We start from the raw sequence: 19,216 nt of genomic DNA on the forward strand, positions 1-19,216 counted from the left end.
TCCAAAAAAAAAAAAAAAAAAAAAAAAAAGAATTTCTTCTCCTCCAATTAAGCAAAATTGCAATTAAATACACCACCTATCAGCAATAAACTAATTTAGTTCAAGGAAATGTACAAAAATTTTATTTTGACTAATTATGTTTGCTTCCTGAAATAGGCTCAGGACCCTCCATCAAATATTAAAGAGAGTAACCATTTGCCATCTTTTTCTTTCTTAGGCTGTGAGGTTGAGATTCTTGGTGTCAGACCTACTTATTGCCTAGAATATAAAAATGTCCCAACGGATATCAATTTTGCCAATGCAGTCAGTGATGCTCTTGACTCATTCAAGTAAGTGTTCCAAATTCTTAGCCATCCCACTGTTCTTGTTTCAGGACCAATAATGGATCCTAAGGTGAATCAGGAGGGCCTGATATAGGTGAAATCATGTCTTGAAGAGTTGGTAACCCAATAACATAAATATTGTCAACTGCTGAGAAGAAATGATTATGATTAAGTATTTTGGGCAAGGAACTCTGGAAATGTTCAACTGAGAGCAAGAAAATCCCCAGGGGTTTAGGACTTCCTTTTCTATGCTGTCGGACAATGGAAAAGCACAACAAATGCTAGCGCTTTCCTAATCATACTTTAGCAAACAGTGCTATCAAAAGATATCAAGAAGTATTTAGCAAAAGGGAGGATGTATACTCAAATAAGTTTGGAAAATTGCTTGTTCGTCTACCTTCTTCTCAGAAATACATGCAGCACATTAGTGTATCAGAACACAGGACCTTTTTTTCTCCGATGGAGAACAATAACACAAGGTTTGAAAATGCAGAAATTAGTACTGCTGTTCCAAATAGCACACATGAATCTTTTTTATTTTAAAAAATAAAAGAAGGAAAACATATTAACAAACAGACATCTGTTTATAAAATAGCATAAGAACAATACAAACAAAACAGAGTTACAGACATAGTTGTAGGAAATTAACCATGGTTGTTGTATTATTACTGATATCTTCGAAGTGGTTTCTCAGGAAAACAGAGACATAAAAGATTGATCAAACAAGTAATTATTAACTGTTCCTTTCTGTAGAGTAATAGAAGACAGAAGTATAACTATGTTAGCTATCCTATCTCTACATACTTACATAATTTCCCCTTCTTTCCCTTCTCGTTTCCCACACCCCAGCTGCCCTTTACTTTTGAGCATTTTCCTTTCATTTCATAATGTCTATCATACCTTCTAATTTTTATTCACTCTTTCAGGTCTTACTCTAGTGAGACAATACAATGCTTACACATGAAAGTCTGATTTATTTCACTTATGTGTATGGTCTCTAGTTGTGACCATTTACCTATAAAAGCCTTGAGTTTATCTTTCTTTATAGCTGAGTAATATTCCATTATATAAAAGTACCACAATTTTTTTATCCAATCTTCAGTGGATGGACATTTGTGTTGCTTCCACAATTTAGCAATTACAAATTGCGCTGCTGTGAACATGAGTGCACATATAAGGCTGTGATATGATGTTTTCAGATCTTCTGGGGAAATACCCAGAAGGGGGATAGCTGGGTTGAGTGGGACCTCTAGACCTAGTTTTCTGAGGAATCTCCAAACTGATTTCCGCAGTGGCTTCACCAGTCTGCATTCCCACCAGCAGTGGAGAAAAGTTCCTATTTCTCCACAGCCTCGCCAGCATTTGTTATTGGTTGATTTCTTAATGCTAGCCATTCTTACTGGGGTGAGATGAAATCTCAAAGTTGTTTTAATTTGCATTCCTTGAATGACAAATGATGTTGAACACTTTCTCATGTATTTATTTGCCATTTGTATTTCTTTATCTGAGAAATGTGTATTCATCTCAGCTGCCCATTTTTGGATTGGGTCTTTGAATTTGCGGGGGGCTGATGTTTTTAATTCTTTATATGTTCTAGATAGAAGACCTTTGTCCGAGGGACAGTCAGCTAAAATTTTTTCCCAATTTGTGGGCTTGCTTTTTACTCTGCTGGTGATTTCTTTAGATGGGCAAAAACTTTTCAGTACAATGAGATCCCAGTCGTTGATTCTTTGAAGTATTTCACGGGCAGTTTGGTTTTTGTTCATGAACTCTCTGCCTACCCCTATGTCTTCGAGGTTTTTACCTACTTTCTCTTCCAATAAATTCAGTGTTTCTGTTTTAATACTGAGATCTGTGATCCATTTTGACTTGAGTTTGGTGCATGGTGATAGTCTCGGGTCTATTTTCAGTCTTTGACAGGTGGCAAGCCAACTTTTCCAGTACCATTTATTAAAGAGTCTGTCGTTCTTCCAAGATAGGAAACCAGCTGCGAGTCTGCGTGAGAACTCAGTAACCAAAAAGCTGAGGGGGGTGGTGGCTCTCAAACGCCCAAGGAGAGAGTAAAAATCACCATGACTGCTAAGTGGATTTCTAAGGCAGAGCACTCAGAGTAATTAGAGTGTGGAGGCCAGGGCAGGACCCTCATATTCACAAAAGAAGGAGCGTATCCTCCAAGGGGAACTCTGTGAGCGTTAGATACGTCAAGCTGGTGTGCTGATCACTAGCACTGAACACGTGAGTGGGTCACACTAAGACTGACTCAGACACAAAGGTGACACTTACGGACCCCTATTGTTTCATTTCCCCTTCTGCCCCCGTCCATCGTGCTGAGCTGCAGTTACCCCCGTAGAACTAGCGAGGGAGAAAAACAAGACCGCTGCTTTCACTGATTCTTAAAATATTCTACTTCCATGAAATCTTTCAAAAGGGGCATTTAGGATACCTAACGGCTCATGCCGCAATTGACAGGTTGGAAGGAAAGTTATTTTAAAATGCTTAAAAGATTGAGAAGTAACAAATGTAAAGGTTTATCTTTTGTGAGGAGAGGGAAGGGGCAGAGTCTGAGGAAAACAGCCTTTCAATAAATGCTCTTCCATGATTTATAAATCACATGTTTTGTGGGTCTGCCTGCTACCTACTCTTTTTTCTTGTTGTTGCCCGCAAGGACTCAGAAGCCATTCATAGAATGATCAGGGAAATTGTATTATGGTCTAGTTTGTGCAAGCAAAGCAGAAGAGCACAGTACGTACAGCAAACGAGCATAGCTGGAACTTTGGGATCGTTCTATGTCTCCCTGAGTCCGGTCCCAGCACAACCGAAGTGCTAGTTCTCTCTGCCGCCTTTGCTATGCCAGATATGAAAATACGGATTATCAAATAACAACAGTCTGTAGCGGTGTCATCTCTCTCATGCATCCTGCCTCGCCAGAAGAACGGACTCTTTGCAGCGATTCACATGTAGACAAGCAGGGGGCGCACAGCCATGAGAGTCTCAGGTCAGCTTTGGCTGACAAGCAGATTGCCCTATCTTCAGGGACGCCAGAATGCCTGAGAGATAAGTGCTGGGCTCTCCTTCCTCTGAGGAAGTGCTGTTCTTGTGCTTTTGTTTTTCTTTTTCAAGCAATACGATGAAGGCATAGAATGATGAGGAATTGCGTCTTTACCTTGGAAAAAGGAAGGGTTTTCTTAGTGATGGTAGTAGTACTGGTGGAGGTGGCAGTGGTGGTTGTGGAGATGATGGGGGTAGTGTGTGTGTGTGTGTGTGTGTGTGTGTGCAGCAAAGGCATTGGCTTCCTTTAGACAGAAAAGGCTGCAAAGAACTGCAGATATAGAGAGGTATCCCAGGATAACCTTCCACATGGTGCAGGGTGGAACTAAGTTGCCCAACCCAGCACCATTAACATTGTAGTTAAAGCACATGGCCTTGAGCCCCACAAAACACCACTCACATAGTCTGCTATATGAGTGATGCCCCTGCAGTTGGGCAGTGAAGGCCTGAGCAGAACTAAACCAAACCCATTACCTTATGGGATCTTCAACTGGTTAAGTTAACAGAGACACCAGAAATAGCCTCTTTGAATAGTAAGTGAAAAGATACAGATCCATCATCTCTAAAACTAGGCAGTCCTTAAAATGAGAGAAGACAAGAAGAAAAATAAGCCAGAGGATACTGCCATGAAAGGCAGTAAGATAACTTAGGCCCCTCCCTAGAGAAAAAGAAGTACTTTCTTCAACCAATTTATGCATTATTAGAAGATTTCTCATTATCGTTATACAAGATAGACTGATGGTTGGGGGTCAGTATTTTCCTTTAAAAATAAGTTTAACCTCTGTCCTATTTAGGAGCAAAGTAGGTGATAGCTATGACCTAGAACAGCCTAGAATAATCCAGTCTGTTCTGCAAGTGGCAGCTTGTGCAAGCAATAATGTGGCTCAGAGGAGTCATAATTCTCATGGCGTGTGTGTTTAGATAAAATTGTGTAATAGTTATCTTTTTATAATATAGCCCTAAGTGGAGAAGCTTGTCTAGAAGGCTATTGGCTCACTTCCTGAGTTTTGAGAGGTTTTGTTTGTTTGCATTACTAGGGATTGAACCCAGGGACTTTGCACTAAGCTACATCCCCAGCCAATTTTAAAATAAATTTAAGACAGGGTCTCATCAAGTTGCTAAGTTGCCCTACCATAAAACTTGGGTCCTCCTGCCTGTCTTCCAGAGTGCTGGATTTACGCGTGTGCATCACCATGCCTAGATACCGCCTATCTCAAATTCCTAGTTGTAATTTGAAGAAGAGTTTGAATTTTCAGATGTAAGTGTCTGAACGCGTACACATGTTTCTCTGAGTCAGTACTGCTTCTAAGTTTCCTTTGTCCACATGGAACACAGGGTAGGTGGGCTTTGACAGAAAGCAGGACGTGCCAGTCCTACCAGGGTGATTTCTGCAGAAGGTCCACGCGGGTCACAAAGCCGCACACGCCTCTGCAGGAGGCAGCCACCCTTGCCCACATCTGACCTGGCCATTGCTTTCCGGTGCTCAGCCTTGTTGTCCCCAGTCACATTGTGTCAGATGCTGTCTTTGAACTTAGATATTTAGTTAGCATAGAGAAGGAGAAAGGACAAGAATGAGTGTTTTTAATACCCATCTGCCAGCACTACAAGGGGCTCTATTTCTATTAATGCATTCTGTTCTGGCTTCCATTATAATACATAGCTCTTGTCCTCCTCGTTTTACAGAAGAGACCACTGGCTCTGAGGGTTAAATACCTTGGCCTGACTCTCACAAGCTAGGGGGCTGGAGAGCCAGGACCCAGCGCTTTCCACACAGGCTTAGCATCCTACCTCCTGGGGCCCATCCTGTGTGGGAAGAAGTGACTGAAAAACAACTTTCATTCCTTCAAGCTGATCTTCAAGCAGACTTCCTTTTTTTCACTTTATTTTATTTTATTTTACTTATTTTTGAGACAAGGTTTCATTACACAGTTCAGGCTGGCTTTGAACTCACTTTGTATCCCTGTCTGGCCTCAAACTTGCAACAATCCTCCTGTCTCAGCCTCCTGAGTGCTTAGGTTACAGGCATGTGCCACCACTCTCAGCGACAACCAGACTTCTAACACTTACTAAAGGAAAACCAGACCAGAGAGGAAGTTGAGAACCACCTTCCTGTTCACTGTGGCACTACCCTGGGCCTGGGACTCCTGCGGGGTCAAAGTGGATGAGGCCTTTGCAGTCTGTTTGGTATTTTATGCATTCAGTGCATGCAGCCACCTGGTGCACTTTGTACTGTACCACTACACACAGGTACTCAGCAGGCAGCACCGCTGTTCATACTACCACCTCACTGCCCGAAGAGAGGACAGTTTGTGATGTGTATAATTTAATCTATTGTCCTGGAGGTTCTGCTTGCAGGATATTTACAGTTCAGTGGGCAAGAAGTGGTACATGGTGCTTAGGCTGAAATAAGCCATAACAAGTAGTTTTAGGGTAGGTGAAGCAGAGTGCAGGTGAGGCAGCCTCACTGAGTCCTGGCTCCATGGAGGGGGCCAGACAGTAGCTTCTAAGTTGACCACACAGGCTCATCAAAGGGTTGGTCAAGGAGCCACCGGGCTGCAGGAATGGTGGACACAGCTGTCATCCCTTGTCAAGCTCCACACTATTGAGCACAGATCCAAAAGAATTCCTTCAGGATCCCAAAACCTCAGTGGCCACTAGTATTAATAAAGGAATAGAGGGATGGGAGGTTATCTCCATAAGCCACCTGGAAGCCAGCTCAAATATCTTGGTCTGAGACTCTCCTCCCTGTGGACTGAGAAAGATGGGAACATGGGCCCAGGCTCACAGAGACCAGGTTCCCCTCTTGCTGCAAATACACACTCAACAGAAGTGATATAGGGACTTCTAGAAGAAAAAGAGAAGAGGGAAGCATTTCCTTCCCCTTCTTTCTCTTTTGCTGTATGTCAGAATCTTTATAAGCATCAGTTCATTTCATATCCAATATAGACATTCATATGAGAAAACTGAGGTTTGGAGATACTTCTACTATTCCTCTAAGACCTAACTAGGAAGGAGAAAAACCAGAATTTGAATGCAGATTTGTGCTGTTCCAATGCTCCTGTCAAAAGTTAATTTTCAAAACTAAAACTTTGTCATATACTCACTACATCTTTGATTGAGAATTATGCCAAGGTTCAAATTAATTTACTACTGAAGAGTCAGGAGGGTGACAAGGTTGGTTAGGAGAGTTTGAGAAATACACACACACACACACACACACACACACACACGCATGCACACATGCACACACATACGCTTGAAGAAAAGGAATGAGGAAGACGATGGTGTGCGATGCAGAAATGCTTAACAACACAGAGGATAATCACAATGTCATTTGGGGGGCTGTTTCTCTATCAAACAAAAATAATTTTCACCATATCAGCTTCCCTACCAGTTAACAGCTACGTTTACAGGGTCTGAACATTAATTAGCAGTTTAATCTAATTTTCAAGCAAGTTTAATGACCAGTGCTCTAATATGGCACTGAAAAGATGGGTGGTCATTTTGGGCCTTATCTGTAAGTTTTGGATTATTTTCCTTAATTGTCAGTAACTAACTCTTCCTTTAAATTGCCTTCATTTCTCACTGTCTAATTCTCTTTCTAACCCACTTCAGTCAGGCAAATGGATGTGGCATTATGAACTACTTTTATATTGCAATGAAATCTGGACAGAATCCTAAAATGATGGGAGACTTGCTTGTTTCCAAAGCTCCAGGGCTAAAAGCACCTACAGGTCTCAGGGAACTGGGATGACAGCCACACGTCCTTCTGGCATGGTTCTTTTGCCTTAAAGCTGTAAATGGCCAACAGCAGATCTGCAGGCCTCTCTGCCCATCTCTCCTCACCCACAGTTACAAACGAGCTGACCTGTGATGGAGACCAGGCCCATATGGAAAACAGCTGCCTATAAGAATTCATCTGCACAACTCCATACAGGCAGGAGCCCTCAGAGACTTAGGTGAATCAACGAAACTTTAACATAGAAACCTTCGCTTGTGCAACCCTGAAATTGCAAGCATCCCAAATCACGTGTTCCAGACATCTGAGATTGAGTTTCCTGACACAAAGCCATCAAGTAAATTGTGATACTTATTAGCTATCCAATCACATGGAGATTTGTGACTATGCAAAACAGCCTTGGGGAAGCTCATCTAGTGACTGCAGCATTAAACCAAAGTGTCCAAATGAAGAGAACTAGAAGGATTCCACTGAGCATTAATGCCACATTAAACCTTGTTTGTGAAAACTCCTCATTGTAGTACGTTTACCACTCTATCAAATAGGACTTTTCCCACATATAACCCCTCACTGAAAGTGTGGCCATCTAACCAGATCATGTGCTGTGTGAATCAGCACACCTGGACTGCCAGAGATGCAAGTACATAAAAGAAGCAGATGCTGAGGCTTTTCCGTAGGACAGATTTTGCAGAAGCTTCCATTCTGCCCAAGCACAGTGATGGAGGAAGAGCCATCAGCCTCTCTGTCTGCTGCACGTGGGCCTCAAATGAATTTCAGCATAGGGATGAAAATGCCATTTCCTCATATGAACTCTTACCTATCCGCTACATACTGCAAGGACCCCAAAGTGACTTTTTTGTATTCTACTGTGTGTGGATGCGGGGGAAGTTTGGATTAGTCATTCACACATTAACAAAGGTGAATAACGATAATATCATTTTGAGCAGTGCCTGAATAATAACCTCGCCCAATCCACATTGTGGAGGAGAAGGGTGGTAATGAAATTTATTAATGAGGGGTCAATTTGTTTTGCTCTAAAAAAAGAAAAGAACTTTTGAGTAATAATTTCCCCTAATTTGAAACCAAAGTATTCTCAAAAAACTTAATAAAGTGCACCTCTGAGTGCCCCATAGAAACTCACAGCATCACTCAAGAGCACGTGACCAGGTGAAGGAACGTGCCAGGCAGAACATTCTCGGGAGTTTGGCCTTGGTTTAGATGATGGAGTAGATCTAGACCCTTGCAGGCAGTTTGGTAGAGTTAAAAGTGTTCTGACTTTGGAGTAGATTTGAATTTCCTGTTTTAGCTGCGTCTCAAGGATCTGTGAGGCCTTCAGTAACTTCTAGGACCCTCTTAGGCCTAGTTCTTCATTGGCAAAATCTGCATATCCTCTCCTATGCAAAGCCTTTTCACTGGAACTCTAGATATTGGAGGCAGAGTCAACCTACATACACAGTCCACCATGCGTCTCGAAGTGAAGTGACCAAGTTTCAGAGCTGCTTTTGCCGGTCTCACACCCGGCTTGCTAGAGGTTTGTCAGAGTCATGTAAGATAGCAAGAATCATTTCCAAAAGATCACTTAAGCTGAGTAGAACATTTCCCCACTGGTGTGGGCTGTCAAATTCTGAGTATTTAGTGGTTGCATTCTGGGGTCCAGGTTTGAACTCTGGCTCCAGCCACTATTAGCTTTGTGATGCTGGCTATGTCTTGAACTCTGAATTCTTTTAAGGTTGCTTTGAAGATTTAATAAAACAATGTATATAAAAGACCGCACCGTGACACTAGACCAGTAACTGCCATTTACTGAGCACTTGTTATTATACAGTTCACTGTCAGTTCGAGGACTCCTATTGTGCATTAAATGGAGAAAAAGTCACTTTCTCTGGAGTAAAAGAATCTCAGTTTAGAGAGAGAGAGGACACAGAAGTGGACAATTACAGCACAGTATGTAAATTCATAGCCCAGAATAGGAACACACAGAAAAGCCACCTAGCCTGGCCTCGGGATGCCAGAATAAGATTCCTGGAGGAAGCGAAGTTGCCCTTAATCAGAGGAGGATCGGGCACTGTAATTCTAGTTGGGCAAACCAAGCTGTCTGAATTTCTACGAGGCTATTTTCCTGTGTAAGGATGGTAGGAATGAAGCCCCCGCAGATGTTTTCTGGGGAGGCCATGATCAGCAGAAATCACACTGTGTGTTTGTGTGTGAGTGTGTGTGTGTGTGTGTATTTAAAACATTTTTCTAAGAGAAATTTTTCAATTTGCCAAGGGTATTAATTGTTACCTCTTGTAAAGTCCAAACAGAGCAATTACCTTTAATTTCTTTTCCATGGCTTCATTTCTTGTTAGTTCTTATTACCATCATTGTCATCCTTGTCACCATCTTTATCATCATTGTTGTGATCTGTTTCAGGTGCTTTATTGGGGGACAGGGAAGTGAGCAAAGGCATAACTGGGGGTGGGAAGTTACAGGTCAGAATGTACATTGCATGGTGCTCCTCGCCCCACCCTCACTCCACCAGCTTCCTTCTCCCATTTATATTGCTGGCTTTTCAGCATTGAGGATTAAGTAGCTTGAATTCCTACCATTGATGCTTTAGCCAAGAGGGTGAGTCTTTGCACCCATAGGAGTGTGGTTACCTCTAGAATTCACTCTATATCCACACTAGAGCCAACCTTTCATGTATCCCTCATATAGCAAGCACTCTGGGATGTCTGCTGATGTCAGGCTCTAAACACTAACCTATTTACATCCCATCTTGCCAATCAATTAGACCCACAGTCTAGTGTTTTATCTAGAGACTTCCTTAAAATCCAGTAATAATTGAGCAGTAGTTATTTAAATGATTGCTTCCAGGTGTATGACCTACCAATGAAAGCAGATGGGAAGGGTAGAGCTATAAAAAGTATCCTCTGCCTGTTAGCACATCCTCCAACTCTTAGAGACATGATGAGCAATTCCATACAGCCAGAACAGGGGGTGGGCAATAGACACATTTTCCAACTTTTGTCACCAAGGTGCTCACAACTAGCAAGTCTTGGTTCAGTATTCCTCCAGCTGGTTCATTTTGAGGGAGGGGCCTTGCCTGGCACACAGAACAGGGTTTTGGGGGATGCCAGTGGCTTCACAGAGGGCTGGTGGGTCACAAGGGAGTAGGTCATCAGGTGTCTCCTTTAGCCATGCCTCTCTTACCTGTTCCCTCCAGGAGTGGCCGGGCTGACCTTGTGGCCATATACCATGAACGCATCGATGTGGAAGGCCACCACTACGGCCCTTCCTCACCTCAGAGAAAAGACGCCCTCAGAGCCGTGGACACTGTCCTGAAGTACATGACACAGTGGATCCAGGTGACTTAAGCAAGGACAGCGAGGCTGCCATTCTTTCTGATCCCTCTGTGTTTCTCCTTGACTGCCGCTCCCTGCCATCTTACTTCCTACTAGACCAGTGCAAGGCTGTTTCTTCTTCGTAGAGCACCTCCAGAGGGTCCAAGAGACCCCTCATCCCACAGCCTGGCCGGGAGGATTGGAATGACCTCTGTGTGCCTCACTACCTGACCTAGCCGGCAAACTGACCCCATTCTTTAGAATCCTAACAAATTTGGTAACCAGCGTGGCTGGAGAAGGGAGTCAGACATGGGAACTGGCTGAATGACTAAGTGCAAGTTTTTGTTTCCTTGTTATGTTGTGTTTATTTTACTTTTCCGTTGTTTACATCTATAATATGAACAAACAAGAGTTCTTATACAACCATGCAAGTTGGTTAAAAATGTAAAAGAAAATAAAAGCAGGGAGCGTGGTTTGCAAAGGTAAAGGCCTGGTCTTATTTTTCTGCACATATTGGGATGGGAGGTTTCCCCTCCCCAAAGTGCTTCTGCTGTGAATTTGAACTGTTTCTCATCAAGGCAGATGGTGGATGATTAAATTCAGAATTGAGAAAATATCTCTTCTCCCATACTTTGTGGTTTAAAAACAAGAGAGCCTCTCTTGGAAGGTGCTGTAGCGACCGCCTTTGCTCTCCCTACAGGAACGAGGCCTGCAGGACAGCCTGAACGTCATCATTTTCTCAGATCACGGAATGACGGACATTTTCTGGATGGACAAAGTGATTGAGCTGAACAAGCACATCAGTTTGAATGACCTGCAGCAAGTGAAAGACCGAGGGCCCGTCGTGAGCCTGTGGCCAGCCCCTGGGAGACACACTGAGGCAAGAAATCCCTTGACGGGGACTGACGGGCAAACATACCTCATGTATCTCCACTGTCTTTTATCTTGTTGTGTAGCTGTGTAGAGCAACAGCGGGCGCTTGCATTCTAAACTGGGTCAGCTAGTTTTCCACTCACTCACTGAGCGATCTCATCAAAATCATCTTCCCCAATTCTGGTCTTCTCCATAATGGTATATATCTTTACTGATTTTTTTTTTCAGTACTGGGAGTTGAACACAGGGCCTTTGCACGGAGCTACATTCCCCAGCCCTTTTGTATTTTGAGACAGACTTGCTACGTCGCCCAGGCTGGGTATGCACTTGTGCAGTTTTCCTGTTTCAGCATCCTAGAATGCTGGGATTACAGGTGTGGACCACCACACTCGGCTGCCCCACTGAGCTGTATGAACATCAGATGAGATCAAAGACACACAATGGTTAGTGTGTGCCCAATATGTGGAAAAATGCCATTATGAGCTATTTCATTAGCTGAAATATAGTTCTGCTTAGGCAAATGAGGGGACCATCAGAGGAAGACACCAAATGCTCCTTCTGTGCAAAGAAGCTGCCAGTCTGATTTGCTCCAACGTGGTTTTTAAGTCAAGCATTGCCCTGGAGAAGTGAAAGGATGAATGAAGGCAGGGAGCTGAGGCCGGGCGTGCAGGGGGCCAGCTCCTTATCTCAGGGGCCACACCTCTTGTGTTCAAATCCCAGCCCTGTCACCAGCTGGAACCAGAAAGACACCTCCCCTGGCCCCTCTGTTTCTTCCCACACATGAGTGGAGTGATGAAATTGCAGCTGCCCCTGGCTGCTGCAGAGCACGCAGAATCGTGCTGGACCCACTGCACAGACGATGCATGTGTCATTTATTATGACAACCACTGTCAAGGGAGAACGTCTCCAAGGAGGGTGTGATTGAGTTCGCATGGGAGGAACTCAGCACCCAGGGATAATTAGGCCACTACTTACCACTCTTTCAGAACAATGATACAGCTGGCAGCAGTCAACCACCCAGAGAAACTAGCGAGGGACAAGTGGCAGCTTGGGCTTACAGCCTGCTGTCAGGCTGCCTTGTCACTTGAGTACAGGCTCCACAACTTCTGCCCACTCCCAGATCCAGAGCAGAAAGCAACATTTTTTTCTCAGGGGAGATAAAGCTGCTGGTGTGGAGATTGCCAGCCACGGGCAGCCAGGAAGAGGCCACATCCATCCTCACAGCAGGGATCCAGTTGTCCCTGGACACTTGTCTTGTCAGTGGATCCCTGGCTGAGGTTGAGTTCCAACTCTGCCCCCGGGGGAAACCCGCACTCCAGCCCTGGCCACTGCATGTAAAAGCCATGTACTTGCCACTGTCCCCAGCTTTGCCCCTCCCCCCGGGGAGACACTTCTTACTTCTCAGGCTTCAGGTCAGAAAGTGGAGGTGCTGAAAATATTTACACAATATCCCCACGGGCTCACTGAAGATGAAGTCAGGAAGAGTATTTTATATGTTGGCAGGTTCACGAGAAGAAGTTCTGTTTCCCTGGCAAGGAACAACATCTTTGTCTCCAACTTGGCACCGAGGACTGTGCTGCCTCCAGAATGCCTGGGCACCCGCAGCCCACATGCTGGGGAGAGCTTCTTCCAACGTGATGTTTAAGTCGAGCATTGCTCGCAGCCTACAGCAGTTGGTGTATGATTCAAAAGAGGGGGCTCTGTTTGGGTGACAGTTTGTCACGTGACTGACACAACAGTTTGTGAGACCTGTTGTGTTTTCAATAGACTTTTCATTTATCCAAAACCTTTCTGCAAATGTACCCTACTTCCCTTAAGAACTCTGGATTTTCTTAAGAGGGAAATCTTAACTCATGGACCCATGAGAAATCTTTTATTAAACAATCTAAAGACAAGATATATCTCACAAGCAATTTGATAAATTCAATTTTATTTTCAGTTATACCTAAGAACATATGATTTGGCTAAAGGCCAGCAAGTCAACATGAGCCAGCTGATTTTCATTTTAGCCGTAAATACTTAAGCAGCTGCTAAATGTTAGAAGTACTTACAAAGTGTCATAAAATTAACAATATAGTTGATAAACAATTACTAGTGCTTTCAAGATTCACATGCAGGTAGGACACACTCTCTAGGTCAAGTCAAAGAATATCTTTTTGCTTTGGCCTTCGTGGTATTTAACAGCAGGCAGACCAATTTCTTATTTGCTTTTTAATTTTGGTATATTGTCTTTGACATAAATGCATCACTGCAGTATGTCAGTTAGTGATTGGATATATACAAAAGAATTATTATAACATTTGTGAGGTATCAAGGATAATGTTGTAATGGTCTCCTAATATTCACTAGAAGGTTAAGAAGTAGGACATTGCCATAACCTGTGACCTCTTCTGGGTGTTCTTCCCAGACCCCATAAACTTTTTTGCCATCTATGAAAAACACACTGTCCTAAATTTTAAGTTTTCATTTTCATAATTCTCCTTATAGTTTTACTATATATATATATATATATATATATATATATATATATATATATGATTTGGTTTTGTAGTTACTTGAACTTTATATAATAGCAACATTTCTGTATATTTTTCAGCAATTTACATTATTTTTCCTCCACAAGTGGTCTCCAATATTCTTCCATGTGCCCTTGTAGCTGTGATCTTCTCATCTTCGCTGCAGTATAGTACTCCATTAAAGAATCCCTCCAGGATTTCTTTACCCCTTGCACTGAGATATTCTGTATGTCTATAGGTGCATATGTGTGATGGATTTTCACTGTTTTCCTAGGGCCTGGTTCAGAAGATAAGTGAATCTCTGGGCTTAGGATAAAGCCAGCTTGTTTTCTGGGCTATAGAGAAGTCTTTTACTTTTTTATAGTCAAATCTATCAGATTTTGATAAATTCTTTTTCTGGTCTTCAATGTACATTTTTAAAAAGAGTGTAAAATTGGTCATTCTTGGTTTCCTTTACAGATTTATAACAAACTGAGCAGAGTGGAGCATATGACTGTCTACGAGAAAGAAGCCATACCAGGCAGATTCTATTACAAGAAAGGGAAATTCGTCTCTCCCTTGACTTTAGTGGCGGATGAAGGCTGGTTCATCACAGAGGTAATTATAAAATCTATGATGGTTTCTCCATTATACAAACTCTATCAAATAGTCCAGAGACAAATAATAATCACTCCACTTCTATACCTAAGAGATTCTTTTCACCTGGGTGCCACTTATTGCATTGTGTCCTTCTTTAGGGAATGAGAAAGGCTTGATCAGGTAGCTGTGTGGACACAAACCCAGAGCCATGGTCTAGACTCAGTGGCTTCAGACTCCCTGTATTTCAACAAATGGGCCTTAACTCAGTTTCCCAGGCTTACAATGTAACCTGTTCAGTTGAAAGTGGAACAGTTATTGTGAACCAAAGCAATTGCTTATGGCAGTGCAAGGCAAGGAGAGGCTCAACTTTGCTTTCCCCTCTAAGAGAAATGTTTGGCAAACAGAACTCTGTAGATCCAAGTCCCTAGTTTGTCAGCTTGATTTTACAAAGGAGATTACCTTGCATTTCTGACCTGAACCCTAATTGCCTCAGGTCTGAATAACTCCACAGCTCCCTCCTTGTCTGCCTGGACTGGAGCTCATCCGGCTCTGGAATCTTCGAATTTGGAGCCAAGACAGAAGCTGCCCCCTTCAGGGGAATCTCTGGTCAGGCCACTTGCCAAATCTATTCCTGAAGAGGCTGTGGGCTATTTTAGAGGCATCTCAAAGTGAGTTGCACTTAGATCAGACTACTAGAAAAATAAATGAATAAAAAGAGCAGCAAATAAGAGTAGTGGGTTGAGAGGGGCTGGGGGTTTAGCTCAGCGGCAAAAGCGTCTGCCTGGCACGCGCAAGGTCGTGAGTTCGGTTCCCGGTACCGGAGAAAAACCAAAAAAAAAAAAAAAAGAGTAGTGGGTTGAGGCCAGCATGTATAAGATGTGAGATGATTTGGTGACCCACTAGACAGAGAGCAGGTGACCATCGAAGGCATACTGATGGGTGAATGAATGGATGACCAGAAACCTGGGCATGGAAAACTGGGGGCTCTAGGATTAAGTCTCAGTCATCCAGTAGGCTGAACCATTCCTATGTGCTCTCAGAAGAACAGAGGCATCTAGAGCACTGTGCCCATGAGCACTGTCTCCTCCAAAAGCCAAAAGGCTTCTTTTCCCCTGACCCCCCTGCTCAAAGTTCATTCAGAGTGAGATTATTTAGGCTCCTGCAGGGCTGTGTAGCTCGGTTTCCTCCAGGCCTCACACTGAACATGCAGGCGGCCAGTGTGCCACCTGGGTACATGCCTCTCCGACTTGGGTCCGTAAATCCAGCCTTCCAAGTTCAACAGAAAGCTTTCTTTTTAAGTTTCTTTCATTTTATAACATTCTAGTGGAATTACATTGAATTTTTAAAAGTTAATGGGTTATGAGGATTAAGCCAAGATAGTTGCCACTCCTGTCTTAGAGTGACTACGTATGTATCTGTTGTTTGTTTTCTCATGTTTAGCTAAAGTCAACTGCACTGGGAGTTGGTTCCTGGTAGCGAGGGAGATGGTAAAATGCAGTGTGATTTGGGGTGTTTAGGTGGGAAACAGGCTTACGGAAGGGAGTGGTGAGCCAGAGGTCACCATGAGGTGCTGGACTACAGGTGAGGTGCCCTATCCACTCCAGCGGCAAAGGCCTCGGGTCCTTCCAGGAGGGTAAGACAGGCACTGATGAAGCTGCTCCAGATAGCACCCGAAGTCGTCTTAGTAGTGAAACACCCAGCAAGATGTACACCCTTCCATAGACTGACTAAAAAACAATGATGAGAGACTTAGGGATGTCAGTTAAGATGTTCTTGGCGATAAGTCATAGACCATTTAAATAATGGCTTAAATACTCAAGATTTACTCTCTGCTTAACAAGTGGTCTGGAGGTGGGCAGTTCCAGAGCTGCTTCATCCAGCATTTTAATGACAGCAAGTCCCAGCATCAACTGTACAGCAATTCACTTGCCATTCCTTTTGAAGTCATACAGTGCCTGCTGCAGCTCCAAACATCACATCCCCTCAGAACTTCTCAAAGCAAGAAATGTTTGCATTTCTCTCTGTATGTCCCCTACTTTTCTCAGGGAGCAAGATATATATCTTAGGAGATACATATGTTGGAATAGAAGCATGTTTTGTGGGACTCTGAAGATTATGAGCTTTAGCTAAAGGAGGATTTCTCTTTAAGAAAGGAATAATAATTGGAAGGCAGAATTAGGGACTTTGGAGAAGCCCACACACCTGAGCAGTGCTGATGCTAAGCCTCTTGATGGTCCTGCAAATCTGCTTCTGCCCAGAAGCCACTAGCAGCTTCCGCCTAGGTCTCATCAGTGTAGTGAGAGTGTGGCTGGGGATTCCTGTGGTGGGTGCGCGTTAGTGCTGAGACCGGGAACTGTGCTGAAATGCAGCCCCCGGGACTGCAGTCACAGACAGAAGTACAGAGGCTGGGAGTTAGGCAGACAGGGTTCCTGAGACACAGAATGGCTGAGAAGAGGGTGAGAGAGAGCACAGAGAAGCTGCCCCACCCAGCACGTGTAGCCACGATGGCCTCTTGGGAGGCCCATGTCAAGTCTGGGGCTAGGGCGGCCTCTTGCTCCCTCTGCTTCCAGCTCTCCCAGCCATCCCGCCCCACACCCTCCTCACATTCCTCCTCTGCAGAAAACTGGCAGATCACGGTCTTCCGTGGGTGCGTCCATATGGCAACTCACATATCATGTTATGTATTACTCTTGTGTGCGTTGCACACATCCATATGTTCATCTGGGTAAATTGAAACTAATGGTAAATCAGTTAGTGAGGACTCTCCAATGTTTATGCTATAGCTTATGAAGGGGGCAACCCCACAGGGCAGGAAGGAAGGCCGTCCAACCCCTGACCGTTAGGCAAGCAGCTCTTAAAATATGTAATAATTTCAAAAGGGAGCCTTGAGGCAATTTCAACGATATGTGAAGCATAAAATGAAAGAAAGAAAGAAAGAAAGAAAGAAAGAAAGAAAGAAAGAAAGAAAGAAAGAAAGAAAGAGAGAGAGAAAGAAAGAAGAAAGAAAGAAAGAAAAAGGAAAGGAGGAAGGGAGGGAGGGAGGAAAGGAGAACCAACATGATGCTAGTCCCTGAGGAAAGAGGATTGCAAAATTGAAGCCATCCTAGGCAATTTAGAGACAATCAATCAGTCAATGGCTGTGGACATAGTTCAGCGCAAAGACCCTGGGTTCCATCCCCAATACCACAAAAGAAAAAAAAAGGAAAGGGAGGAGGGGAGAGAAGGGAAGGGAAGCTGACATAATATAATTGAGATATACAAAATAAGATTAGTTCTGAAAGATTAGTATTCACTCACTGATACAGAGACTATCGATGGCATCTCACACACTTTGTTCTTATGGTTTGAAAGAAAGTATTACTACTTGTTTGCAATTCATAATAGTTACATTTATGGCAGAGAATTGGTACATGGACATAACGCATCACCATTTTTTTAATTCGCCTTCTCTTTCTCTCCCTTCTCCTTCCCTCCATCTCTTGGTCTCCTTCCCATTTACAAAAGATCTGCCTTATTCTTATTCTTTAAATTATTTATATTTTTGGTTTCTCATATAAGAGAAACCACACAATATCTAATCTTGTCTCACACTCTTACTTGGTCAGGCAAAGCCAGACTCCATGGAGCCAGCCTGGATCATTAGAACCTTTGCCATGACCCCCTTCTCCAAAGTTTTGATGAATTGCACATGAAGCTATTATTTGGCACATAACAAATGTATCAAAAAATTTTTGTTTAAACTTTGGTCAATAATAACAATAAGAATAATAAGAGCTATGGTTACTATTTCTAATATTCTCAGTGACTCTGCATTGTGATATTGTTAATTGTGAGAATAATATATCGCAACATAAAATGGAACACAAATGTGGTTCAGTTTTTTAGCAGCCAACCCAGAGAAAAAGTACTATCAATTTTATTACTGCAACTCGTGGTGTCTGTAGCATATGCACACAATGTTTCTCTGGACAATCATAATTGCCCCTGAGTCCCTTTTAGTCACTCCTTTTTGTACCTTAGTTTCCCAAACTGAGTATCTTGAATTTATACCTTACTCTTATTCTTGAATTTATGCATTTTTACTTTTAAGACCATATATGTAAAACTTATAGTGTCTGATTCTACTTTAATATAACATTGGGGATTTACTTTTTGTCTTCTGAAAAATCATAAAATCAAGTGCCCATTCTTTCCTTATAGGCTTAGACTTTATTCCTGCATAATTCTATTGTTTATTGTATTTTCTCGACTACAATAAATTGAAAACTGCATTCTATATCCTTGTTCCTGCTCTGTGCCAGGACTATTAATCTCTCACATTTTTATTTGCAAAATTTTTCCCCAAATCGTAAAAAATACTGTGTTTTGCTCTCTAAACTACATACCAGTCCACAGTGCATGTGATGATGTTCTTGTGCAGGATCCTACCTCACTTCTGCAGCAGGGCCAAGTTCTCAGCCCTGAATCATCTCTCTGGGCCTGGGTTTGAATGGCAGATGAGTCTGTTTCTGGCTTTGACATGATTAGAAAAACAGCTGAGTCAAGACAAATTGATGCTGGGTAGGAGCCAATTCCACCTCCCTCACTCTTTCTTCCCATGGCTACCAGCCCATCCCATAAACAAGTACTACTCCGCTTCTTTGGAGAAAATGCCGTTCACATATAAACACCAACTTTTTGCCACCAATTTAAGTTTTGCAGACCCTAAGGCAGCTGTTCTAACAGGAAGACTTGACCAACTTCATTTCTTATGGCTGCTGAGAGAGCTGTCAGTAGAAAGGATAAAGACAGGGAAGCAGATTTAATTTGTTACTG

General features: G+C 43.0%; 1 protein-coding gene across 3 annotated transcripts in view; it reads left to right on the forward strand.

The window, feature by feature from the left end:
• Enpp6 (ectonucleotide pyrophosphatase/phosphodiesterase 6) overlaps positions 1 to 19,216 on the forward strand; it is a 260,235-nt gene that overhangs the window by 222,474 nt on the left and 18,545 nt on the right. For all 3 annotated transcript variants that reach the window (XM_013513095.1, XM_005373495.2, XM_013513092.1), the window contains 4 exons: positions 218 to 329; positions 10,316 to 10,457; positions 11,134 to 11,313; positions 14,282 to 14,419. In XM_013513095.1, coding sequence (XP_013368549.1) covers positions 218 to 329; positions 10,316 to 10,457; positions 11,134 to 11,313; positions 14,282 to 14,419 — 572 coding nt within the window. The remainder of the gene's footprint in view (positions 1 to 217; positions 330 to 10,315; positions 10,458 to 11,133; positions 11,314 to 14,281; positions 14,420 to 19,216) is intronic.

Source organism: Chinchilla lanigera, unplaced genomic scaffold, assembly GCF_000276665.1.
Source record: "Chinchilla lanigera isolate Chin_1 unplaced genomic scaffold, ChiLan1.0 scaffold00002, whole genome shotgun sequence".
Taxonomy (NCBI): domain Eukaryota; kingdom Metazoa; phylum Chordata; class Mammalia; order Rodentia; family Chinchillidae; genus Chinchilla; species Chinchilla lanigera.